A 24,717-nucleotide genomic window follows, 5' to 3' on the forward strand; every position below is an offset into this window, starting at 1 on the left:
TCCTCTTTTCTTTCATTTCATTTCCTTTCCTTTTTCTTTTCTTTCCTCTTTCCTTTCCTTTATTTCCTCTTTTTTTCTTTTCTTTTCTTTTCTTTTCTTTTCTTTTCTTTTCTTTCCTTTTTCTTTCCTTTCCTCCTTACTTTCCTTTAAAATTTTCTTTCCTTTGCTTTCCTTTATTTTCCTTTCCTTTCCTTTCATTTCCCTTTATTTCACGTCCTTTCCTTTTATTTCCTCTTGCATTTCCTTACATTTACTCTTTCTTTTTCTTTCATTTTCTTTCCTTCCCTTCCTTTTTTCCTTCTCTTCCATCTCTATTGTTTCCCCCTTTCTGCCTTGTGGTCTAATCTCCTCTTTTTCTTCTCTTTCTCTCCCTACATGTCTAATCTCGTCCCCTCCCCTTATTTATTAAATGACTAAATGAATAAGTCCGCGGGTGAGTAGATGGATAGATAAAAGAACAGAGTAATAAAGTGGACCCGACCCTGTAAACTTTTAATGAGCTGTATGGCATCTAATTAATTTTTTTCAAAGGCTGCAGATATTCAGGAACAGAGGTTTGATTTCACACGCAGCGCAGGTCACACTCCTTCATATGGATGGAGAGAGGGATGAATTATCCTGTCCTCTCTCATTAAAAAAGAGACACACTCCCTCTCTCCCTCCAGCTCAAACTACACATCTTCTCAACCTCTTTTATTCATTTCTAACCGTTCATTCCTTCCTTCATCCATCTTTATATGTAAATTGATAAGTGCATTAATCACACCCACATCCTAAATTCCCCTGTATAGCGCATGTTTGGCCCTTGATTCATATTCATGAGCGTGATGCATATGCATGGGATGCAAATGGCAGGCCTAAATGCAAGCAGGTCGATCCAGGTCCGTCATGATCCAGAATGTCCCGTCTGTCAGCAGAGTAATGCCAGTTAATCAAAGTATTAACAGCAGATTACATTGATCTAGTGCTGACATGATATATTGCCTGCTGGAGAGTTCAGAAAATGTTGACTGCTGATTTGAGTGTCCTCCGAAAGCACCTACATTATTATATATTCAACAAATGTGGAATCCTAGTTATATATGTGAAATGTTATATATGAGCAATATCACATGAGTAGCAGTGCAATATGGCTGGATATCAGCACTGGTGGGAGGTGTACGTTGGCATGAGACCGCAGTCCAAGTGCCTTAGTGTCCCACCAGTGCTGATATACAGCCATATCGCACAGCTACTCATGTGATATTGCGTTTATGCAACAGTTTGACGGCATAATAGTACATTTAAATAAGAAAATCAAACACAGAGTGTCTAAAAACCCCTTTTTATTAGGAACTACTTTCTTCTGCCATTCATTCACATCTGCAGCTGACGTCAAAACAGCTGAAGCCATTACTAATTCCCCAACGTCACTTTATCGTCACTGGTGTTTGAATGACTCTCTAGCGTAATGTGATGATAAAACAGCTAATTTTGCTCACGTTTTAAGAGTATAAGGTTGAATGTGTCATGAAATGGCAGACATCTACAGAGATATTTTCCTACAGTGTTACAGTCTACAGTATTTCTCTGTTGCAATCGAGATATCACAATAATTAACCCCTGAAAAAAGTGACGCAATCACTACCAGACTGCTGTTGTGTTTGTGATAAGTATAAGCGCTAAACACAATCGGAATTTGCTTCTTTCTTTCTGCAAACACAACACACATTCCTGATATGCGAGCGCTGATGTATATCTTACTAGTGAGCCATCAGACCAAAAAGTGCCCTTCTGAATCAAATCAGCAGGATGCCCTTCTGGATCTTTCACTCACTTCAAAGACACTCGTGGCTATGTTTACATGGACATGTGTAATCTAGTTATTTGCCTTAATAGACAATAATATAATTAAGGTGTTTATGTGAAGTGCTTTCATGTAAGAGTTTCCTGTAATTTTCGGAAGTAAGAATCTGTTACGACAATGCTGTCCCATTTCTTAGAAGTAAATTTTAAGCTAGGGCTAGGGGTACAAAAATAGTGTCGGGATTGGGCCTTAATTGTTTAATGATCAATCTGCTTAAATTTGTAAAACAATATTAAGTTAACTTAATCAGTTTGCGTTGGAGCAACAAAAATAAATTGTTGAACCGAGCATTTTTACCAAAGTGTTTGTGACTTCCGGTTTCGATATGAGCGAGTAGCACGCAGCTCAAGACAGCTCCGTGAAAAATCTAATATAACTTCGTCAGAACATCTTGTAAAAGATAGTGAGCACTAATATACTTATAGTCTCACATTCTAGAAACTACTAGCCGACATCCGGATATAATTTGTCCAGTTTCCTTATTATGCCGGCAAAATCTCGAAAAAACCCGGACCAGGCCGTGACAGCCTCCAGCTCTTGTGTGGAAGAAACGCCTGAAGAGGATGCTCCAGAGGCGAGCAGCTCAGTCATCCTTAATGCGATATCTTCTCTCGGTGCAGAACTTCACTCAATTAAATCAGAGATTAGGAAAATTATAGATTCGAAGATCGAGCAACTTGCTGTCACTATCAGAGGAGAACTGTCAGCATTTAAAAACGAGGCCAACTCGGCAATTTTGGAGATTAAAGCTACGACGGATGATCATGCCGCGGAATTAACAAGCCTGGAAAGTTACGCTTCTACTTCGTCGGACACAATGATCAAGATGGAACAAGATCTGATTAAACTAAAGCTCTTAGTTTAAGAACAACTTACTGAAAAATGCATAGACCTCGAAAGCCGCAGCAGAAGGCAAAATATACGCATAATCAACATTAAAGAGGGTGCTGAATTCGGAGTGAAGCCTAGAGATTTCGTTGCTCATCTCTTGACAGTAGCCTTGTCACTAGAGAAACCTTCACTTGTGGATCGTGCCCGCCCTGGAAATGATGAACCCCCTCGTGCTTTCATTTTGCGCCTGCATTATGTCCACAAGATGGAAGAAATAATGCAAAAAGCGGCTAGGATGCAACAGATTGTCTTCAAGGCACAAAGAATTAACATCTTTCCGGACTATCCACCTGCTGTGGTAAAACGACGCGCATTTTTTCAAACGCGCGAGGGAGTTGCTGAAGGATAAACCAGGAGTGAAATACGGTCTGCAATACCCTGCTAAACTGAGGGTATCACACAACGGCAAAGAGTTCTACTTTACCGACCCCGACAAAGCGGTTAGGTTTGCTGAAAGCAACTTTGAAATACCAGGAACAGTGTAAAGGATGTCAGATTCAAGATAAGTCAGGATAAGAATAACAATGTGTTTGTGTTATTTTTGTGTCAACAGCAGTGCACATTGTGTCATAAGTTCATACGATCTCATCAAAAACACACCGATTTCAGTGAGCTTGCACTTGGTGGTCATGTAGCTGAAGCAGCTGAAAGCCTCCCTGTTGTGTAGCTGCAGAATTAATGATAAACGAGTGCAGGATTCTCCTCAGCTCTTGAGGAGAATCCCGGCTATCTGTACTTCTACTTGAGTAAAGGATGCGTGTACTTTTGCCATTCTGAGTGTGGGACAGGTTTATACAGCAAGCACAAAATCATCAACACCTCCATATAGCCTCTCTGAAAGAGTCAGACTGGTCTTTCTTTTTTTTAAATCCAATAAGAAACACTTCTAGCCTTTCTTCTGTGCTTGTGCTGACATCAGGTTGACTGACGTGTCTTGGGAGCACCTTTTCACTCATTTCTCTTGAAACAGGCCTTGCAAACAGGAAACGTCTCACCCTGCTCTTAAACAGGAACAAATACAAGCTTTGCTCTCACAAACACATTTTTAGTCTGAAGTAAACTGACACTAACTCCTTCAGACACTCTGTCAGCAGTGCATTCTGAAACAATAGCATGTTTGAGTTGCATCCCAAGTGATATATGGCACATTAATAGCTTCTCATTTGTCGTCATTCTTTTCATCATCATGTTGGCAAACAAAAAAACAAACAAAAAAAAAAACACTGTTTGCTTTTTTGCAAATCCATTTAACTTTTATTTTCAATTAGCTTCCCTGTTAACACAGACAACTTTTATATCCACTGCATCTGGAAATTATGTATAGCATTTCATTTTTTCCACATTTTTTATGTTACAGCCTTATTCCAAAATGGATTAAATTAATTTATTTCCTCAAAGTTCTACACACAATACCCTATAATGACCATGTGAAAAAATAGTTTTTGAAATTGTTGCAAATTTATTAAAAATAAAAAAAACCTGGAAAATCACGTACATAAGTATTTACAGACTTTTCCGTGAAGCTCTAAATTGAGCTCAGGTACATTCTGTTTCCTCTGATCATTCCTAAGATGTTTCAGCAGCTTAACTGAGGTTCATCTGTGGTAAATTCAGTTGATTGGGCATGATTTGAAAAGGCATACACCTGTCTTCATAAGGCCTAAGGGTTGACAGTGCATGTCAAAGCACAAATCAAGCAATTGTCTGTAGACCTCTGATACAGGATTGTCTCGAGGCACAAGACTGGAGAAGGTTACAAAACATTTCTGCTCCTCTGAAAGTTTCAATGAGCACAATGACCTCCATCATCCATAAGTGGAAGATGTTTGGAACCACCAGGTTCAATAAAATAATAAATTAGCAGTTTTTTCTATTTTGCGATTGATGTTTTTATTGTTTTATATTTTTATTTTTTTGCATTATAGGATCTTGATCTTTCTTCTAACAATTTTTAACCTTGAACAGTTGGAAAAGGTGACTTTTATTAACATTTTTAACAGTTTAAAGTGTTATATTGTCTGGGATGGTGTTGTATATTATGCTACAAAATCCATGTATTTATATTGTCTATGTACAGTATTATTGTTTATACATTATATTTTTTCATGTAGTCAAATACTTTTCTACTTTAACTGCAGAAAAATCAAATAAGAGGGCTTTTACTGAAGTAATACTCTAATAAGAGTTATCTGTACTTTAACCCAAGTGGTTGATTTACTCTATCCGCCACTAAAGGGTCCACTAAAGCTATAAAAACTCTCACTAACAACATCTTTCTCACTCTTCTTTCCCCAGCGTGTCCTCCAGGAACATTCAAGGCTAGTCAAGGGCCGGGTCTGTGTTCTCAGTGTCCAGCCAACAGCAGATCTACATCTGAAGCGGCCACCATCTGCGTCTGCAGGAACGGCTACTACCGAGCAGACGGAGAGCAGCCAGACATGCCCTGCACCAGTGAGTCATTCTCATCATCATCATCATCATCCTCCTATTAGTGCTATTCTAATCATCATTAACATTAAACTCAAGCGCTCAGGTCAGAACATCACTTCACAAGCACTTGGAGAGCTCAAATTTACACCAGCAGGAAGATGTTGCTCAAATTGAGCTTGCTGATGAGAATGTTTAGATGGATCATGTGTTTAAAATGAAAGAAGATATATTACTTGTATTACTTGTATATACAGTTGAAGTCAAACTTATTAGCCTCCCTGTGAATTTTTTATTTTTTAAACATTTCCAAAATTATGTTTAAGGGGTTGATCACAACATGCTTTTGGTATGAGAGGCACATCTTTTGACTGGTTAACTAATGGCCATGAGCGTTTTCTTATGCACCCTGCGTGTTTTAACCACCAGTTGCGCCTCGCGTTTTTGCCGTTGCGCACTGTGTGCTAGCAATTGAAAAATACCAAGTCTGAGCAGAAAAAGCATGACATGTCACTCACGTCTTTTCGTTATCCAATCAAATGAAAGCAGAGGCGGGTTTTCGTTGAGGTGACAGCAGTGTTTCTGTTATCAAGCCGACCACGGAGACTTTTTAAGATAGAGGAGAGACTAGTGATTGCTGTTTTGAGTTAACTGTCTGACTTGACAAATCTTGAATGTCACAATATTATTAAATATAAAACTTATACCAACAGCAACACTTTTTTTTCTTGTCGACAAAAATATAATAATAATAATAATAATAATAATAATAATAATATTTTTTTCTTCTGAAGTAAGTCTTATTTGTTTTATTTTGGCTAGAATAAAAGTAAAAAAAATAGGATCAATATTATTAGCCTCTTTAAGCTTTTTTCTTGATTATTTACAGAACCTAGATGGTGAATACTAGTATCTTGAAAAATATCTAATAAAATATTATTTACTGTCATCATAGCAAAGATAAAAGAAATCAGCTATTAGAAGTTAGTTACTAGAAATATTATGTTTAGAAATGTGTCTAATAATTTAGGTGGGCTAATAATTCTTTACCTGTATTTATTTATTTATTTATTTATTCCATGGTCTGTTGAAATTCTTGATTCTGATTGGCTGATTATCATTGTTTTTGAAATGCACAGGTAGATCCAGCAAAGTCCCTTTAAGGCAAGTTATTTCACTTGACGGCCATCTTTGAAATGCCTCTCGGGCAGTATGCTCGGGCATTCTGTCTGAATGAGAAAACATCAAATTCTCCAAAACAGTTTACATTACAATTACATTACATATTTGGAATCTTGTAAGTTTAGTTTCTAAACGTTCGAATGCAACAAAATCTATATATTTTACAGTTGCCTGAGCTAATACGCATGGGCACTCAAAAGGAACAAGATCACGGCACCAAACTCATTTATGGTCAGGTACACATTATCATCCTCTGGATAATGATCGTCTGATCGGGCTGCTTTTCTGAAGTAATTCACAACTTGGTCTTGATGGTGAATCTCCTCCAGAAATGACAGCAACACTTTGTTTACAATTTGTGTTTGAGTGTAGTGTTTGAGTAGTTCCTGTCATGTGATGTGTGTTTGACAGGACGGACTGTACCTCACGTTCATTTCATACAGATTACAAAACCAGGAAACTTTTGTTTTAAGTGTAGTTGGTTCATTTAAAAACACAGATTTCAAGCTTAATGTGGATATATTTCTTATGTCTGTGAAGCTAGTATTCTCTGAGAATCGAGTGTGTTTGTTGAGCACAAAAACACTGTCGTAAAAACACATGTCTGGTCTGAGCTTCTCCCCCAGAGAAGCATCAGTCTAGAGCGATCAGTGATTGGCTCCTCTACTTGTAGACGGAGCTTCATTTGCTATATTGACTGTTACACATTTTTCCTAATTCAAAACTATATACAGTAAGAGAATCATGTTGTGTATTCTTTAGGCTGTGTCCGAAACCACATACTACCATTCTATATGGTACGGTAAAATCAGTACGTGAGCCGAGTAGTATATCTGAATTCATTGAATTCAAAAATCAGTATGCTAGAAGTACCCGAATGACCTCTTCTGGCGAGATTCTGAAGTGTGCATCCCATGCAAGCTGTGTTATCCCATGATGCCCCACAAGAGAATTTATAAACGGGAGTGAAGCGATGCAACTGACGCAAGTAGGTCACGTGACCATGACAAAATGTACGTCTGAATTCCATTCATACTTCTCTCATTCATATTGTACAGAACATACTTTTCTAACGCCCGACTAGTAACTTTAAATTCAAATGCAGTACTGAGCAGTAGGCGGTTTCGGACGCAGCCATTAGCCCCTTTCACACAGTGATACCGGAAAATATCCGGAAAATTTACGGAACGACTTTACCGGTATGTTCAAAAAAGCGCTGTTCACACAGGCGAGGACGTTACGGAAATTTTTCGGAAAAGAGCATTCACACATCCATTCCAAAATACCGGTAAATTCTGACATCATTCACCACAAATGAGCTTTAAACGGCTGCGCTTGTATTTGTAAACATTTGCCTAAATTACAAACTCTGTGGATGATCAATATTGTAAACAACTTTCGCAGGATCACTTTCGCATGTCGAGATGTTCATAATATTTGCGTGTGCAGGCGCTCATAGGCACACGCAAAGCTTGAAGGTAAACAAACGGCTTATCATAAGCATCTCATCGATGATTATTTACACAGTTGGCATTAAGAAGAACATATAAACGTGATCTGACTAACTTCTAGCAGCTAAATGTGTCTGGAAAAATATTCAAAGGTTTTTATTCTCACAAACCGCGCGGACGTAAATGCGTCTGACTGTTGTAATTGGCTAAAGCAGACGTCTCACGTCAGCACGCTCTAGACGTGCACGCGCTTATTACGGGAATCTTCCTTCTGCATTCACACAGCGCAGCATTCCGGCAAATTGCCGGTAATGTTACAACTTCTCTTTCCGGAAAATAGCCAGAACGAATTTACCGGTATTTTCAAAAAGGACCTGTTCACACATACAACCTTTCCGGAAAATTGCCGGCAATTTTCCGGAAAGGTCTGTATGTGTGAAAGGGGCTACTGTGTTTGGTTTCTGGCAGTTTTGATCACAGTTTGAAATAAATACACTTCCCCCAAACATAGGTAGTAACTATAGCAACTGCTATGAGTGGCAGTTCACTGTAGTGAAATGCAATTTTAGAAATACCAGTAAATGTTGACCTTGTGGAGACAGTTTTTTGGTCCTCATGATGAAAATGGCTCATAAATCACACAGAATGAAGTATTTTGAAAATGTAAAAATGCAGACTGTTTCCTGTGAGGGATGGGTTTAGGAGTAGGGTTGGCTTGAGGTGGGGATAGAAAATACAGTCAGTACAGTATAAAAATGTGTCTATGGGAAGTCCACATAAAGATAGCTGTATGTGTGTGTGTATGTGTGTGTGTGTGTGTGTGTGTGTGTGTGTGTGTGTGTGTGTGTGTGTGTGTGTGTGTGTGTGTGTGTGTGTGTTTGGGTTTTTGTTGCTGTGGTCTTCTTTAATCACAAATTCAATTACTGCATTTATTTTATTTTTTTGGATGCCTCTACTAATACATTTATTTCTTTCCAAAAAACATGTTGAACACACAGAAATAACTTGTTTTATTCTTATTTTAAACAGCCTCTGGGTGATTTTTTTTTTTTTTTGGATCGAATTTATTTAAGAAATATTTACTGTTTTAGCACATCTAATTTATAGTAGAGGGAACAGGTTTCATAACACAGCAGATCTGTGATAAACTGCCCCGTTTTAGCATATTATTTAGCTTTATTTAGCAGAAGTTTAATATCTGCAGTTTAATATTTTGAATTAGCTTGTCTTTTTTCTGTTTTCTTTCACATTTTTAATACTTTAAATTATGTATTATTTTAGTTATTTTTTGTTGTTTTTTTTACTTTGTGAAATTTTATTTTTAAGTCAAAACAGATGAAGAACACTGTAAGAAATGCAGGGTTCCACACAGTTCCTTCATGTTGTCCCAAGACAAATCGATTAAATTAACTTAATTGTTTTTACAAATTTAAGGAATGTTTGGATTAACCTTAAAACAATTAAGTTGTCCCCCAAAAAACTTAAACTCGTTTTAAATAAGTTGTTTAAACAAGCAGCATTGTTTGAGTGAAAAAATAAATAAATAAATAAATAAATAAATAAATAAATAAATAAATATATAAATAATGTGTACAACTATTGTCACCCAGAAATCGAAAATACATTTCACATACAAAGAAAAGCTAAACATACTGAATAAAGTTTTATTTTGTTAAAAAAAAAAAAAAAATTGTTGTGAAGTTGTTTATTTATAGATGTTTTTTTTTTTTTTTTTTCTGTAGCATACTCCAGTTATCTGTAGTTTTCTGCTGAATTGAAGAAGTACAATCCAGCACAAAGAAAAACAAAAACAGAAAGAAAAAAAAAAACATGTAAAGGTGGCAGTTAGTGTTTGCAGTCCTGAAGAGCTGGCAAGTCCTCTCAGCATTTTAATTCACCATTTAGAGTCTAAAATGGCGTTCAGTGAAACACATACAGATGGCAATTTGCGATTTAGCCCAACACCTGCTCTGATAAAGCCCTGTACTATAACACCTGGTCATTTTACTGTCTCAGACAGTTAGAAAATGATTTTTTTTTCCTTTCATTGAGTTGCTGCTAGAAATGGCTTGCAAAGCATCTAGCAGTTATACAGAGAAACAATAAGGTAGTTTAACTATTAGGAGTGATTTTTCTGTTATAGTGTGATATTAAAAGCACAGACAGCAGTAGGTATACTCAACTGTCTCTTTAATACATTACTTTAATATGAAAATGTGATTTCTTTACAATTGGTTTACATTTACAGATATAACCAACCGTTAATGTGAATGCTATTTACACAGTTATAGTAAGAGTTGTGGAACTCCAATCGATGGATTGCTCTTCAGTGTTTGGAGCAGTGAAAATTAAACCATGCTGAACTGAACTAAACTGAACTCCAACTCTGAAAACTGGACTGACACAGTTTCAATTGACTATAATCTATTATGTTAAGCAGCTTTGACAGAAAAAAACATGTATTTCCCAAATAATGTTCAACAGGGCAAAGATGTTTTCACAGAATTAAATAAGTAATGTAGCATCTTTATATGAAGACACATTTGTATTTAAAAAATCACTTTATAATTCCTTTCATCTTTCAACATTATTTGTTCAGTTATTATGTGTATACCATTATTCAAGCTTAGGTATTATATTAAATCAAGTTATTATGAGATATTCATAAGTTTAATTATTACTATTATTAAGTCAAAAGTGAATCTATTGTTCCATAACATTGCTGGTGCCATAATTCTAGGTGTGTGTCTTGTATATGTACAGTTGAAGCAGAATTATTAGCCCCCTTTGATTTTTTTATTCCTTTTGAAATATTTCCCAAATGTTGTTTAACGGAGCAAGGGAATTTTCACAGTATGTCTGATAATATTTATTTAATTTTGGCTTGAATAAAAGCAGTTTATAATTTTTTAAACACAATTTTAAGGACAAAATTATTAGCCCCTTTAAGCTATATTTTCTTCATATATATATATATATATATATATATATATATATTTACATAACAGTTCTGTCTGGTTCTCGAATCTGATTGGCTGATAGCCGTGATATATTTAAGTAATATTAGCAGCCGTACAGCCTCTTTACCCTTTGTGTATTACTCCGCCCACATACAGCCATCAAAAAGCAGACACTACAGATCTAAAGTTTAAAAGATAATTTTCAGCTGTTTAACTGTCAGATTATGATTTAAATCCAATGCGTAAGAAAGTAGTTCCTCATAGAAAAGGGTTTTTGAGACTCGCCATGTTTGATTTTGTTTTTATATACCCAATTATGCCATCAAACTGTTGTTTAAATGCAATATCACACGAGTAGCAGTGCGATATGGCTGGCCTGTGGCCTCGTGCCAACGCATGCCTCCCACCAGTGCCGATATACAGTCATTTTGCATTGCTACTCGTGTGATATTGTTCATATATATATATATACACACACACACACAGAGAGAGAGAGAGAGAGAGAGAGATTTTTATTTCTCAATAAATGACCTACTATACACTAAAACCCTTAACATGATGCTTTATATATGATATTAGATTACGTGTCTGCTTTTTGTAAGTGGTAATATTTGTAAAGAAAACATTTACATATATTTGATTTAATATGGAAAACGAGTGCATGTTTTTACTACAATTAAAATAGAATTTTAAAAAATGTAGGAGTATAAAATATTTTCTCACAAAAAAGTTATGTGGTCTTTCTCTAAAGAAGTTGTTACTCCTTCCTGTTTAGAGCATCATTATGTAAGCATCCGGACGTTTTACAGTATCACTAATGTGGTTCAAACGCTGGATCTGCGACAGAGAAACTACGGTTTTGGGAAACACTCTTCACTACATCATCCTTTTCCCAAATGATGCATCATACTATGATAGTTCAGCCATGCTTACAGTATGTTGTTGCTTGGGAAACGCACCTCTGAACTATTAGAAAATGATCTGATATACAGTACATGATGATTGATTTACAGAAAGTCAGCTCACATGAATCTGCACATACAAAAGCACATCGCCACGGCTTCACTGACAATCAAGCATTTCTCCATCTCCGTGTCCATTTCTGTGAGCACCTCAGGGGGTTGAGTGGACGTCTGTCTCGCTCTCAGACTCACTGTCTCTCTCTCTCTGGGGGCTCGTGCTTCTCTCTGCGGGACTGGCCCGAATCGCCTCGAGCCTCCATCAGAACCTAAATGATTTCCTCAGAAACGTCTGCTGGGAGCGCGTCAACGGCTGACAGCACACTGCTTAATTGGAGGAAGCCGGACAGCACAATTCTCAAGATTAATTCTCCAGGAGCTGCGTGTTGACCAAGGTTTGTGTATGTGTGTGTGTGTGTGTGTGTGTGTGTGTGTGTGTGTGTGTGTGTGTGTGTGTGTGTGTGTAGATACGGCACTCTCTCTTGGATTTTCTGTTTCAATTGGCCGGGCAAAAGCAAAACTTGTTATTTGGGGCTCGGTTGGTGACAAGTCTGGGTTCAGTGCAAGTAATACATCTAGGTTTACATGGAAGTCACAGTGTGAGTGTGTGGGAAAGATTTCTTGGCTATATTTTTAGAACATTTTCTTCTTCATAACTGAGCTCTAACAAATACAATGTCTCTCAGGCTACTTTATATTAGTGCTGGACAAAGATTAATTGTGATTAATCACATCCAATTAAAAGTGTGTTTTGACATAATGGGCTCTATTTTGACAATCCTTGCGCAAAGCAGGGCACAAACGCATTCAGGGCGTGTCAGAATCCACTTTTGCTAATATAAGGATGGAAAATCCACTTTGCGCCATGGCGCATGGTCTAAAAGGGTTGAGCTTATTTTCTTAATGAGTTATAGGTGTGTTTTGAGAATAAACAGATCAGAGTCTTATCCCCCATTCCCTTTAAGAGCCAGTTGCAACGCACCATAGCGCATTTGCTATTTACATGACGACTTTGTAAGTGGAAAAACTGAACAATTCACTAGCAAGAAAACAGTTAAACAGAGCATCTGCAGCGCAAGAATGACAGGTAAGGCCTCCTCATTATCTACTTTCACTTTTGCTCTCGTGGAAAGGGAAACCTTGTACGCACAGACATCAATTAGCCTATAAATAATTAATTTTGTTTGTTAAGCGCAAAGATTTGTTTCAAAACTATTTCTAAATTCAATTCTAATTTCCAGCAAACGAATAAATGAACAATAATAAACAACCAATAAGTGTGGTCAAAAAACTGATTTATATCCATATACACCTGCTGTGCCCCATATGGTCTGAAACCTGACAGGTGGGAAGATCTAAGCTTGTTTTTAATAAACAAAAATAAATATGGATATAATAAATAATACTGCTCATAATTTTAACATAATACCAAAGCAAATTGTCACAAATAAACTGAAAAAGCCTCTGAGATGAAGAAGGCATGAAAGTTTGGTTTTTATATTTATGTAGGCTAGAAAATAATATGTTTTGTAATATTTTAATCCTTTATATTTATAACCTATTCTTATTATATCCTATTTATATATCCTTAATATGTTTATTCTTTTTCATATGTAAAGATATTTGCGTATTGCTCTACATCTTGTGTGTATTAAGCAGTAAGCAAGGCGCACAACTAAAGGGCTCTGCGCTGGACAATAGACCGGCGTTGTTCTGGTCTATTGAAAAATCTATTATAGTTTCTCAAAATAGCAACGCGCCTGCAATGCGCCTCAACATGGCTTCTTTTTTTGACCACAATGCCTATGGGCGCACATATACAGTAAGCGCAAATGCATTTGCAATTTAAACAGATTGGCGCAAAACGCCAAAACGACTCTTGCGCTAAGCTGAAACTAGCAAACAACGATTGCGTTGTGCCTTGGTAGGGCCCTATGTGTGTGTGTGTGTATTATACATATAGTTGAAGTCAGAATTATTAGACCTCCTGGATAGTTTTTCAACACAAATTTAAACAATAGCATTAATAACTTATTGCTAATAACTGATTTATTTTATATTTGCTATGATGACAGTACATAATATTTCACTAGATATTTTCAAGATACTAGTATTCAGCTTAAAGAGACATTCAAAGGCTTAACTAGGTTAGCCATTAGGTTAATAATGCAAATCAATGTATCATGATGGTTTGTTTTGTAGATAATCAAGTATTTATATCCCAGAGTTCATCAAGATTATTTGGATTCATCTTCAGTGCCTCCTTCTTTATCTCACCGCAGACTTGCTCAATAATGTTCATAATAATGTATATAATAATGTAATATTCAATGATGTGTATAAAAATATAGCTTAAAGGGGCTAATAATACTGACCTTGAAATGGTTTTAAAAATTAAATACTGCTTTTATTCTAGCCAAAATAAAACAAATAAGACTTTTTCTAGAAGAAAAAAATATTGTTGGAAAAACTGTGAAAAATGATCTGATAATGCCGAGTTCAGACTGCATGATTTTCAAAGTAGTCATGTCACAGATGTTTTCACACTGCATGACTATCTGGGCTTGTGTTTCGTCGATGCTTTGTTTACACTGCAAGATGGATCGGCGACCTGGACATTCACATTGCATGACTTTACTATAAGAAGAATCGCCGACAACTTCGTCCAAACAACGTCTCACAGCCAAAAACATGCAGTATATCTTTTGTTATTACCTACATAATGAGAAAGAAGCCTTTAATGGGGTAGAACATGTACGTGTTTTCTCACCTGGGTTTAAAGAATTAGCCATTTCTCCTCAACGTTGATAATAAACTAATTTCTTTCTGTATGAAACGTCAAACAGACACAGTTGCTCCTGAGTCCCGTCAAACCTCCACTGGTTTTTCCTCCATTTCATGGGTCCAAATAAACTGAAAAAGAGCGCTTTTAACTTCTCCCCCAGCCTCCCGCTGGCCTGCAGCAGGTATACACACACGCACACACAAGTGAATGCTGCTTTCTCATTGGCTGTAGGCGATCGCCGATGTTATTTTCAGTCAAAACTCAATTCACACGGCATGATTTGAATCGCCGACAGCTCCAGATATTTAGCACACCAAATATCTCACAGGCATCGGCGACTCATCGGCGATTCTCTCAGATCGCGTCTTTGAAAGTTCATACTGTGTGATTGTCACTCACGTGCACGAGCAGCAATTTGCCTGTGATTTCAGGCATTTGTCTGCGATTTCTCAAAACCTGTCGGCGAGCCACAATCGGGGCTAAAATCACGCAGTCTAAACTAGGCATAAGCTTCATGTGGGAATTATTTGAAAAAGGAAAAATATTTGATTCGGCTTCATAAAAAGAGAAGTAGTCTTTGCAATGTCCTCTTTTAGATTCAAATAAAATTGTATGTGTGTGAGAATAAAGCATTCTCTCATGGATTTAGTTTTGTTTGGCCGAGCAAGAGCTGGACTTGTTATCAGAGGATTGGTTGGCCACCGGAGAGCAGTCTGCATTTGATGTAACTAATACATCAAGGCTTATATAGCACAGTTGTTATTATATATGTATGTGGGTTTGTTTAGCCTTTCCTTTGCAAATTCCTTTATTTTCTTGAAGTCATGTTGCTTTCATTTTTTCAAACTGCACCAGATCTGGTTTGGAAGTGAATACAAACTCTTCTTCCATTTCTTCCAACAAAGTCTCCTTCCACTTCATTGGTGGCCAACCCTATTCCTGGAGAGCCACCGACCTGCAGATTTCAGTTCCAACCCATATCAAGCACACCTGCCTGTAATTATCACGTGGTGTTCAGGTCCTAAGTAATCGGTTCAGGTGTGTTTGATATAGTAAACTGAAATCTGCTGGAAGGTGGCTGTCCAGGAACAGGGTTGACCACCCCTGATGTAGGTGATTGTGCTTAGACAGATCCCTGGAGAACACCTCTATTTCTTCATAGCAGCACACACATATACAAACACACACACACACCCACAAACACATAGATATACAGTGGGCTGACCTGCAGAAGTCAGTGTTGTATGTTCAGGTGCGGTGAACGGAAGCGTAAAGCAGTATAATTGCTTTGCTGCCGTTAATCCTCTGCCAGCGATGTCTGACTCTGTGATTCTGCTATGAACTTTAAGCCTGTGTACACACACAACACACAGGCTTTCTTCAGCAGCTCCAAACCATCTCATGTGCACACACACACACACGCACACACACTAAGAATGTCCAGAAGTTAATCGTCTGCACACACATCTCTCTTCTCAGAACTTCATTTTGCTGAGGCATTTGTCGCTATGATTTGTAGTAGATGTCTGAAGTCTTGTGTGCTTTTTGTTGACAAAATTAATTTTGATTTTCGTATTAGCTGAAGTTTTTTCCTGAATGCTTACTTTTTCTTCCAAAAATAGTTTCTGAATAACAAATAGAGCATTTATTTGTGCACAGGCCATAGACCACTGCTAGAATTCTCATTAGCGCTGTTTCACTCATTAATAATATTGTGTGTTTGTTGAAATGTGCTATTTTAAAAACAAGGTTGCCGTTAAGAGGGCCAAAGGAACTTAATTTAATCATTATTTAGTTATATGCAAGCTTATTTCGCTGTAAGATAAATTTTTAGTCATGTTTTGGGAGCTGTGTGATATACTGAAACTATACATATGGTAGATGCTGTCACAACATCATCGTTCAAGGAATCTTTCTTAAATTACAAAATAGTATCAATGTTACGTATACTACACTCACCGGCCACTTTATTAGGTACACTTTACAAGTACTGGGTTGGTCCACTATTCAGAACTGCCTTAATCCTTCATGGCACAGATTCAACAAGGTACGGGAAAAATTCCTCTGAGATTTTGCTCCATATTGACACGATAGCATCACGCAGTTGCTGCAGATTTGTCGGCTGCACATCCATGATACGAATATCCCATTCCACTACATCCTAAAGATGCTCAATTGGATTGAGTTCTGGTGACTGTGGAGGCCATTTGAGTACAGTGAACTCATTGTCATGTTCAAGAAACCAGTCTGAGATGATTCGCGCTTTATGACATGGTGTGTTATCCTGCTGGAAGTAGCCATCAGAAGATGAGTACACTGTGGTCATAAAGGGGTAGACATGGTCAGCAACAATACTCAGGTAGGCTGTGGTCTTGACACGATGCTTAATTGGTATTAACGGGCCCAAAGTATTCAAAGAAAATTTCTCCCACACCATTACACCACCACCACCAGCCTGAACTGTTGATACGGCAGGTTGGATCCATGCTTTCATGTTGTTGATGCCAAATTCTGACCCTACCATCCAAATGTCGCAGCAGAAATCGAGACTCATCAGACCAGGCAATGTTTTTCCAATCTTCTATTGTTCGAATTTGGTGAGCCTGTGCGAATTGTAGCCTCAGTTTTCTGTTCTTAGCTGACAGGAATGGCACCTGTTGTCATCTTCTTCTGCTCATCCGCCTCAAGGTTGAACGTGTTGTGCATTCATAGATGCTCTTCTGCATACCTCGGTTGTAAGAAGTGGTTATTTGACTTACTGTTGCTTTTCTATCAGCTCGAACCAGTCTGGCCGTTTTCCTCTGGCATCAACAAGTAATTTGTGCCCAAGATGAAAAAAAAAAGTGAGTTTTGATCTTCTATTGGTCTCATGAACTTATGTGGTGCGATTTTGCGGATCAGAGTTGGAACTTTGCAATGCAACGAACTGCGAAACCTGTCGCACGAGCTTGAGTTTTTGTTCTGTGCAGCATGACCGCGGCTTTAGTCTTGTTTTTGAATCTACCGTTATAGTGACACATAGGGATAGCATAATTTTATTGGAATTTAAAACGATAGTCACCAAATTGGCATAATTCAGATCAAAACCTAAAAGAGGCAATTTCAAAGAGTTATAAAACATTTGTGGGGTATTTTGAACGGAAACTTCCCGTGCACACTGAGACGTTTTTTGCTCACGTTTTCTGTTGACGTTTAACGCCTCGTAACTAAATAAAGGGCGTCAATGTGATTGTGCATACCAACGCGCAAAACAGCAGGCGCAAAAGCGTCATTTAAAAAAAAAAACACCTCATGCACGTTTTTTTTGTTTTGACGCACGGCGTCAAAACCTTCTCCACCAATCAGATCGGCACCTTTGTTTACGTGCATGGAGCTGCTGAAGTTACTGTAAACAGCACTTGGAGGCGCTCAAGCGCAAAACTGTCAATGCGAGCGCACATTGAAGAAGATGCCCAGAGGCGATATGAACGTGCAGCTGCTTATTGCACTGGTAAACAATAATCATATCATCGCTAGAGCTGGAACGGCTGCTTGAACCATCCATGCTTGTTCGAGTCACCAGCAACTTTAACAACATGCGTGTGACTGTGAACTTCCACTTCTTCACTTCTTCTGTGTTATAAGCGGGTGTCAGAAGCTTATAGTTGTGCAGCGCCATCTAACGCCAAAAGAGTGATTTAGCATACTCGTCTGCTTGACGCCAGTGAAAAGTGCTTGGGTTTAAACACTGAAAAACGTCTCGTAAAACGCTGACGATAAACGCAAACAAAAAACGTCCCGGTGTGTAGGAGCCTTAAGAGCCATAATTTGATTAAATATAATGTATTAACTGTTTATATGTTTAGTTGTGTATGTTTGCTGGTTTCACCCCTACTCTTTTGTTTGTAATGGATTGCTCCACCCTTATTGGACTGTTTAAGGTTTATTACGATATAGAAAAGTCAAAGAAAGATGGAGCAACACAGTCTTTTGACCAGAGTTTATTGTTATTGGTTGAAAATTCAGAAAAAAAAACAAAAAACAACTTTAAATGTAAAGAAACCTGAGTCAATTGATCGCCCGATCTGATACACATACTGTAGGGACATCAGTGACTTATTTTACATCTTGTAAAAAGGAGCATAATACATGTAGGTCCCCTTTTAAAATCAGGTGTCCTTTTTAGGTTTTAAGGTATTTTTTAGGTATTAGTTTTAAGGTTTTAAAGTTCAAAGTATCCTAAATATCAGTGTTAATAATGAAAGTATGTATAGACTTTTAAATGGTATTGTTTATGGTGTCTTGCAATAGGAACTGCATTATAAAGCTCAGTGTAAGTGGTCCACCGAGAATGAGAAAACTGAGAGAAAACTCAATAAAGATAGTGTTGCTTTTTGTGTGTGTGTGTGTGTTGTAAAACAAGCCCGATTTATCCTCATTGTGCAGGACGGGCAGTGGTAGCAGGCGTCTGGTTGGCCTCTCGCCAGCGTGTGTGAGACAGAGAGAGTTAAATGTGCAATAAATCCAGCAGCAGCAACAGCAGCCAGTCGATTCCTTATCATCCACATGTCCATTTCCAGATTAATCTCCTCAGGCCTGTCACAGTTCTCAGTGTGTCTGTCTCTCTCATCCTCACATCTCCGACGCTTTGATACTAGCTCACAGGATTCGCTTTTAATCTTGTTGAGAGCATCGCAAACATTGTGTGTCTGAGCCTAAAACCACAAGTGGACGGTGTCTGAGTTTCATTAACCAAAGCACCTTTTTATATATATTTAAAAAATAAATAAATAAATCTGTATACTCAGAAAATAATGGGAAAAATTTATATCTCTGTCTATAAAGTTTACAATTAAAAGAACATACATATATAAAAAAACATAGTAAACAGTAGTAATAAAAAATAAATAAATAAATACATTAATATTAATTAATTAAAATAATAATAAATTACAATAATTGTATTTATTTTTTTATTTATTTAATCTATCCATCCATCCATCCATCCATCCATCCATCCATCCATCCATCCATCTATCCATCCATATATCTATCTATCTATCTATCTATCTATCTATCTATCTATCTATCTATCTATCTATCTATCTATCTATCTGTCTGTCTGTCTGTCTGTCTGTCTGTCTGTCTGTCTGTCTGTCTGTCTGTCTGTCTGTCTGTCTGTCTGTCTGTCTGTCTGTCTGTCTGTCTATCCATCCATCCATCCATCCATCCATCCATCCATCCATCCATCCATCCATCCATCCATCCATCCATCCATCCATCCATCCATCCATCCATCCATCCATCCATCCATCCATCCATCCATCCATCCATCCATCCATCCATCCATCCATCCATCTAGATATAGAGTCCCAGTTTTGTTTTTGTTTTCCTGAATATACTGATAATTATTTGTTTGGGTGCTGAAAAGTATTGCCTTAAAATGGCATTCTCCCATTATTATTATATAACGGAAAAGAGAAACTGGCAAAATATATGAGCCAAAAAAAAAAGGCAAATGTTTAGTGTTTAGTTTTACTCTGCTTCTATCCATATTCACTGTGAGTAGTGAATGATGCAGAAAGTGCTGCGGTATAAAACTTATAAGGGCTCGAACACACCAATCTTTGTTTCTAAACACACGAGAGTCAGTCCTCAAGAATATTTTTTTTTTTTTTTTTTTTTTTAAGCACTGAATAAATCAGGAAAGTATCCAAACACAGCCGTCGGGTGCCTGTAAACAGAAACTGGCAATGGTTGCCCTGCCTCCGAGCTTTTCTGATTTGTCCACTGCTGTGGAACTAACAGTGATGAGCAGTTCTTTCAATTTGACACAGCGTCTAAAAAAACGAGTTGTAATGGTCACACACATTTGTCAAGCACATATTTACATTGAACAACAATGCAAATGTAGAGTATTGAAAATGAAACCAGGGGCAAAGTTCTAAATATCTTTGTGTATATTCTGCTTATGTACACATAGACTTACCCAAGCATTTACCACACATGACCATCGTAAAAAGTACACTTAAATAATGCGCCAAGAGGGCTTTTCTATATAGCATACTTGTTCATGCTGCTTACATTAGCGCTACTGTTCTGTCATGGCAATGCTAGTAAAATGACACATCTCAACTCATTCACTATCATTAAAACTGTATTTTTTAAATGGTGGTTATTTTATTGGCTAGTTTGTTGTTGCTAAAATAAGTATAATTTAGTTTATCCAGTAAAATAGAAAGTACAAAATCACTTTTATATTGTTTAATGCATTAAAAAATAGTTATTACAAAGCATTTTATTTCAGTGCATCAATAAATAAAATAAAATAAAATAAAATAAAATAAAATAAAATAAAATAAAATAAAATAAAAAATAAATAAAAATAAAAAAATAAATAAAATATATAGATTTTTAACATATAACTTAATTTCAAGATCACTGCTTAGTGCTATTTGAAGTTATGCTGACGACAAGGTAAAATAACAGTTTTTTTTAAAGCTTAGATCATGATAAATTTAACCATATTTCATAACAGATATTCTCTAGCACAGTATAAAAAAAAATAAAAAAATAAAGAACACTTGCAGATTCCTCCCTGTTATTAGTCTTTATGTGGCGTTAAGCACCTGGTAGTAAATCCTTTAATTATCTGACAAACCCTATTTAACTGGCCTATTTAGTCTAATCTTCCAGTTTTCACTGACTGTGCAAGATGCTGAGCCGTTCTAAAGTGACAAAACTCTCCAACAGCAGGTTGTCAGCCGTTTTAGCCACAGCAAGAGATGCTCGTGTTTCCAAATATGTGGCTTCTAGAATATTGTATGTTTACAATGACACCAATTCATTCAAGTCTTTAGAAATGCTGGTCATTCATGAAAGACAAATGCACAAGATGACCCAATAATGTAAAAAAGGACGATTCTGATCTCTAAAAGATTTGTCATGTCATTCAGTGTCTTGGCGTTTAAGATAATTTAGACTGAAAGCCTGAAGGAGCATGTTGAATTCTGCTTCAAACATTCATTCTGTAGAAAGACTGAACTAAAAGTGTATGCAGTATATCAGCAAAGGTGAGGTGTGATGTTTTGGCAATGTTTTCTGCTGCTGGAGCTTGGTCTTTTATAACTGAAATTGTTTATTGTACATATTGTTAATCTATAACTAAGTTTTCTATATTGTATATCAAATAGTTTTAGCTATATTTTCTATGCCTAAGTTTGTTTTGTATATTTTAATTTTATTGTATCTCTTATTTTATTCCATTATATATTTCTTATTGATAATCATTTTTAAGGTCACAGGCAGTCGTATTAGCATTTCCCTGCATATCGTACTGTTTATGACTCTGTATGTGACTAATACAATTTTTATTTGATTTATAAAGACGACAGAGTGAATGTAAATGTTCATCACAAGCTTATTCAGCAACATTCAGTTCCTTCCTTGCATTTATCACTCAATCAGCTGGACTTTTTTTGTTGATTGATAATGTACAACATCAAACAGCAAAACAGTTAAATACTTTAGGCTGAAAATACAGAAATAATAATAAAATGGCTGGTCCAGAGTCCTGAACTAAACCTGCTTGTTATTCCCTCACTCATTTTTTTACTTGTTAAAACTACTTAGTTAAAATGAGCTGAAACAACACAATTCTTGAGATTTCACTGGGACAACTTATTTTTTATGTTTAATGCACATAAATTTGTTAAAAGTGTTAAGTTAACTTAATCAATGTGTGTTGGGAAAACATGAATAAATTGTGTGGAACCCTGGATTTTTTACAGTGTTGCATTTGTCAACCAAACAGCCCAACATTTTCCTACAGGACAATGGATGCCAACAAATAGCAAAACAGTTAAATACTTTAGGCTGAAAACACAGAAATAATACTGAAATGGCTAGTCCAGTGTTCTGGAGTAAATCTGAATGTCTTTTCTTACATTTGTGGCTCAATCAGGTGAATTTTATTTTATTTTTTTTTTATTTTTTATTAATTTTTTATGCAGGACAATGAACTCCATCAAACAGCAAAACAGTGAAAAACTTTAGGCTGAAAACACAGCAATAATAATGAAACGGCTAGTCCAGAGTCCTGAACTAAACCTGATTGTCCTTCCTTGCATTTGTCACCCAGTCAGCCCAACATTTTCATGCAAGGCAATGTACCTCATCAAACAGCAAAACAGTTAAAGTTGTTTCTTAAGGCTAAAAGCACAGAAATAATAATGAAATGGCTAGTTCCTAGTCCTGAACTAAACCTGATTGTCTTTCCTTGCATTTGTCTCCTAATTAGACCAACATTTTCAAACAAGGAAATATACCCCATCAAACAGCAAAAAATTTAAATACTTTAAGCTGAAAACACAGAAATAATAATGAAATGGCTAATCCAGAGTTCTGAACTAAACCTGATTGTCTTTCCTTGCATTTGTGACCAAATCAGCCCAGCATTACACATGCAGGACAATATACCCTGTCAAACAGCAAAACATTTAAAGTAGTTACTTAAGGCTGAAAACACAGAAGTAATAATGAAATGGCTAGGCCAGAGTCCCGAACCAAACCTGATTGTCCTTCCTTGCATTTGTCACCCAATCAGACCAACATTTTCATTCAAGACAATATACCCCATCAAACAGCAAAACAGTTAAGTACTTTAGGCTTAAAACACTAAAATATTAATGAAATGGCTCCCCACTCTCCTCTAACCTATACTTCTCACAATCACTGCATTATTCAACATTTGAACATATTCATTGCACTGATTCACTTATTTGAACTGTACATACCCACTGCACATGAACATTTGTAATTATGTACACACCCACTGTGCATATTGACCTTATTCGAAAATGCGGAAGTGCGCCTGTTATCGCGATTGTCTTAGAACTTCCAATTCAGTCGCCTATGGGAGAAATGACTAGGAATAATAAACGGCAGAAAATGGTCAAACTGCTTGCTCTACAAACAAATGTTTTCATGACTATACAGACCAAGTAGAATAATATAATAAAAAAAAAATCAAATTGCAACATCAATCAGCGTAACGAGCAGTTTTTAACGTCAGTAAATGAATGGAAGTGAATGAGACCGGAAGTCTCGAGCCAAAAAGATTCGAATGGCAGCGCCCGCTCGTCAATGTAGAGAATAAGGTGAATACAATTGTAATTGTATCTATCTGCATACTTCTTATTATTAATAGCAACCTCTACATATATTTATTTATTGTAAAGCTCTGTGCATAGCTAATACAACCTGTATATAACGTTCATAGTACATCCATCTGTATATATCACCATAGTTTTTCTATAACTGCACTTTATAACTTATACCTGTTTCCTGCACTTGCTGCTATCGCACTGCTGGTTAGACCTAAACTAGTTTTTTTTAGTGAAGTTTTTTTTTCCCTCTCCGCTGTCGCCACTGCCTCGCATGGTTCAGGATTGGTAGAGCTACGCATCGATGAATTGGCTCTTCAGTGTTTGAACTCTCAGTAATGATTAAATCACACTGAACTGAGCTAAACTGAACTGAACTGAACTTAAACACTAAAACCTGAACCACACTGTTCAAGTTACTATGACCATGTATGTGAAGCTGCTTTGACACAATCTACATTGTAAAAGCGCTATACAAATAAAGCTGAATTGAATTGAATTAAACTGCATGTCGTTGCCTTGCACTTGTACATGTGTATTGACAATAAAGTTGAATCAAATCTACTGTATGTGCTAAGTAATGTGCTTAGAAAGAGGCTGGGAAACCTATAAAAAAAAGACTCCAATGTATAAACATGTTTGGGTGAGTAAAATTAATCATTAATGCACCCACGGATTAACTTGATTGCACAGATTGCCTTTGTAGTTTTAGCACCCAATTCACCAAAGAAATTATACTGAATGAGATAATTGTGCAAACATGCCTATGAAATGATCAAAATTAGTGCTATTTTACAGGGAGGTCCTGAACAATTTGTTATTGAGGATTTGGGCGATCTGCAGTATGAACCAGGTCATCCTAATAGAAGAGAATATGTAGTCTAATGCAGAATAAGCATATGCACAATTTTATACTGTAATGGTGGTATTTATTTAAACATACACACACTTGTATATGTGGTTTACAAGGACCTACAGTATGTGCAATTTATACTGTAAAAATGTCTTATTATATTGCCTTATCGGGCGAGGCAGTGGCGCAGTAGGTAGTGCTGTCGCCTCACAGCAAGAAA

The 24,717-nt window shown here is 36.8% G+C and overlaps 2 protein-coding genes across 4 annotated transcripts in view; both read left to right on the top strand.

The window, feature by feature from the left end:
• Positions 1–24,717, top strand: part of LOC147846486 (uncharacterized) — a 480,702-nt gene that overhangs the window by 422,936 nt on the left and 33,049 nt on the right. The window lies entirely within an intron of this gene.
• The window catches only part of ephb1 (EPH receptor B1), a 561,737-nt gene that overhangs the window by 397,385 nt on the left and 139,635 nt on the right, over positions 1–24,717 (top strand). For all 3 annotated transcript variants that reach the window (XM_087241322.1, XM_087241321.1, XM_087241320.1), the window contains one exon: positions 5,033–5,188. In XM_087241322.1, the coding sequence (XP_087097448.1) occupies positions 5,033–5,188 (156 nt within the window). The remainder of the gene's footprint in view (positions 1–5,032; positions 5,189–24,717) is intronic.

This window comes from Danio rerio, chromosome 2 (assembly GCF_052040795.2).
Source record: "Danio rerio strain M-AB ecotype USA chromosome 2, GRCz13ab, whole genome shotgun sequence".
Classification (NCBI taxonomy): domain Eukaryota; kingdom Metazoa; phylum Chordata; class Actinopteri; order Cypriniformes; family Danionidae; genus Danio; species Danio rerio.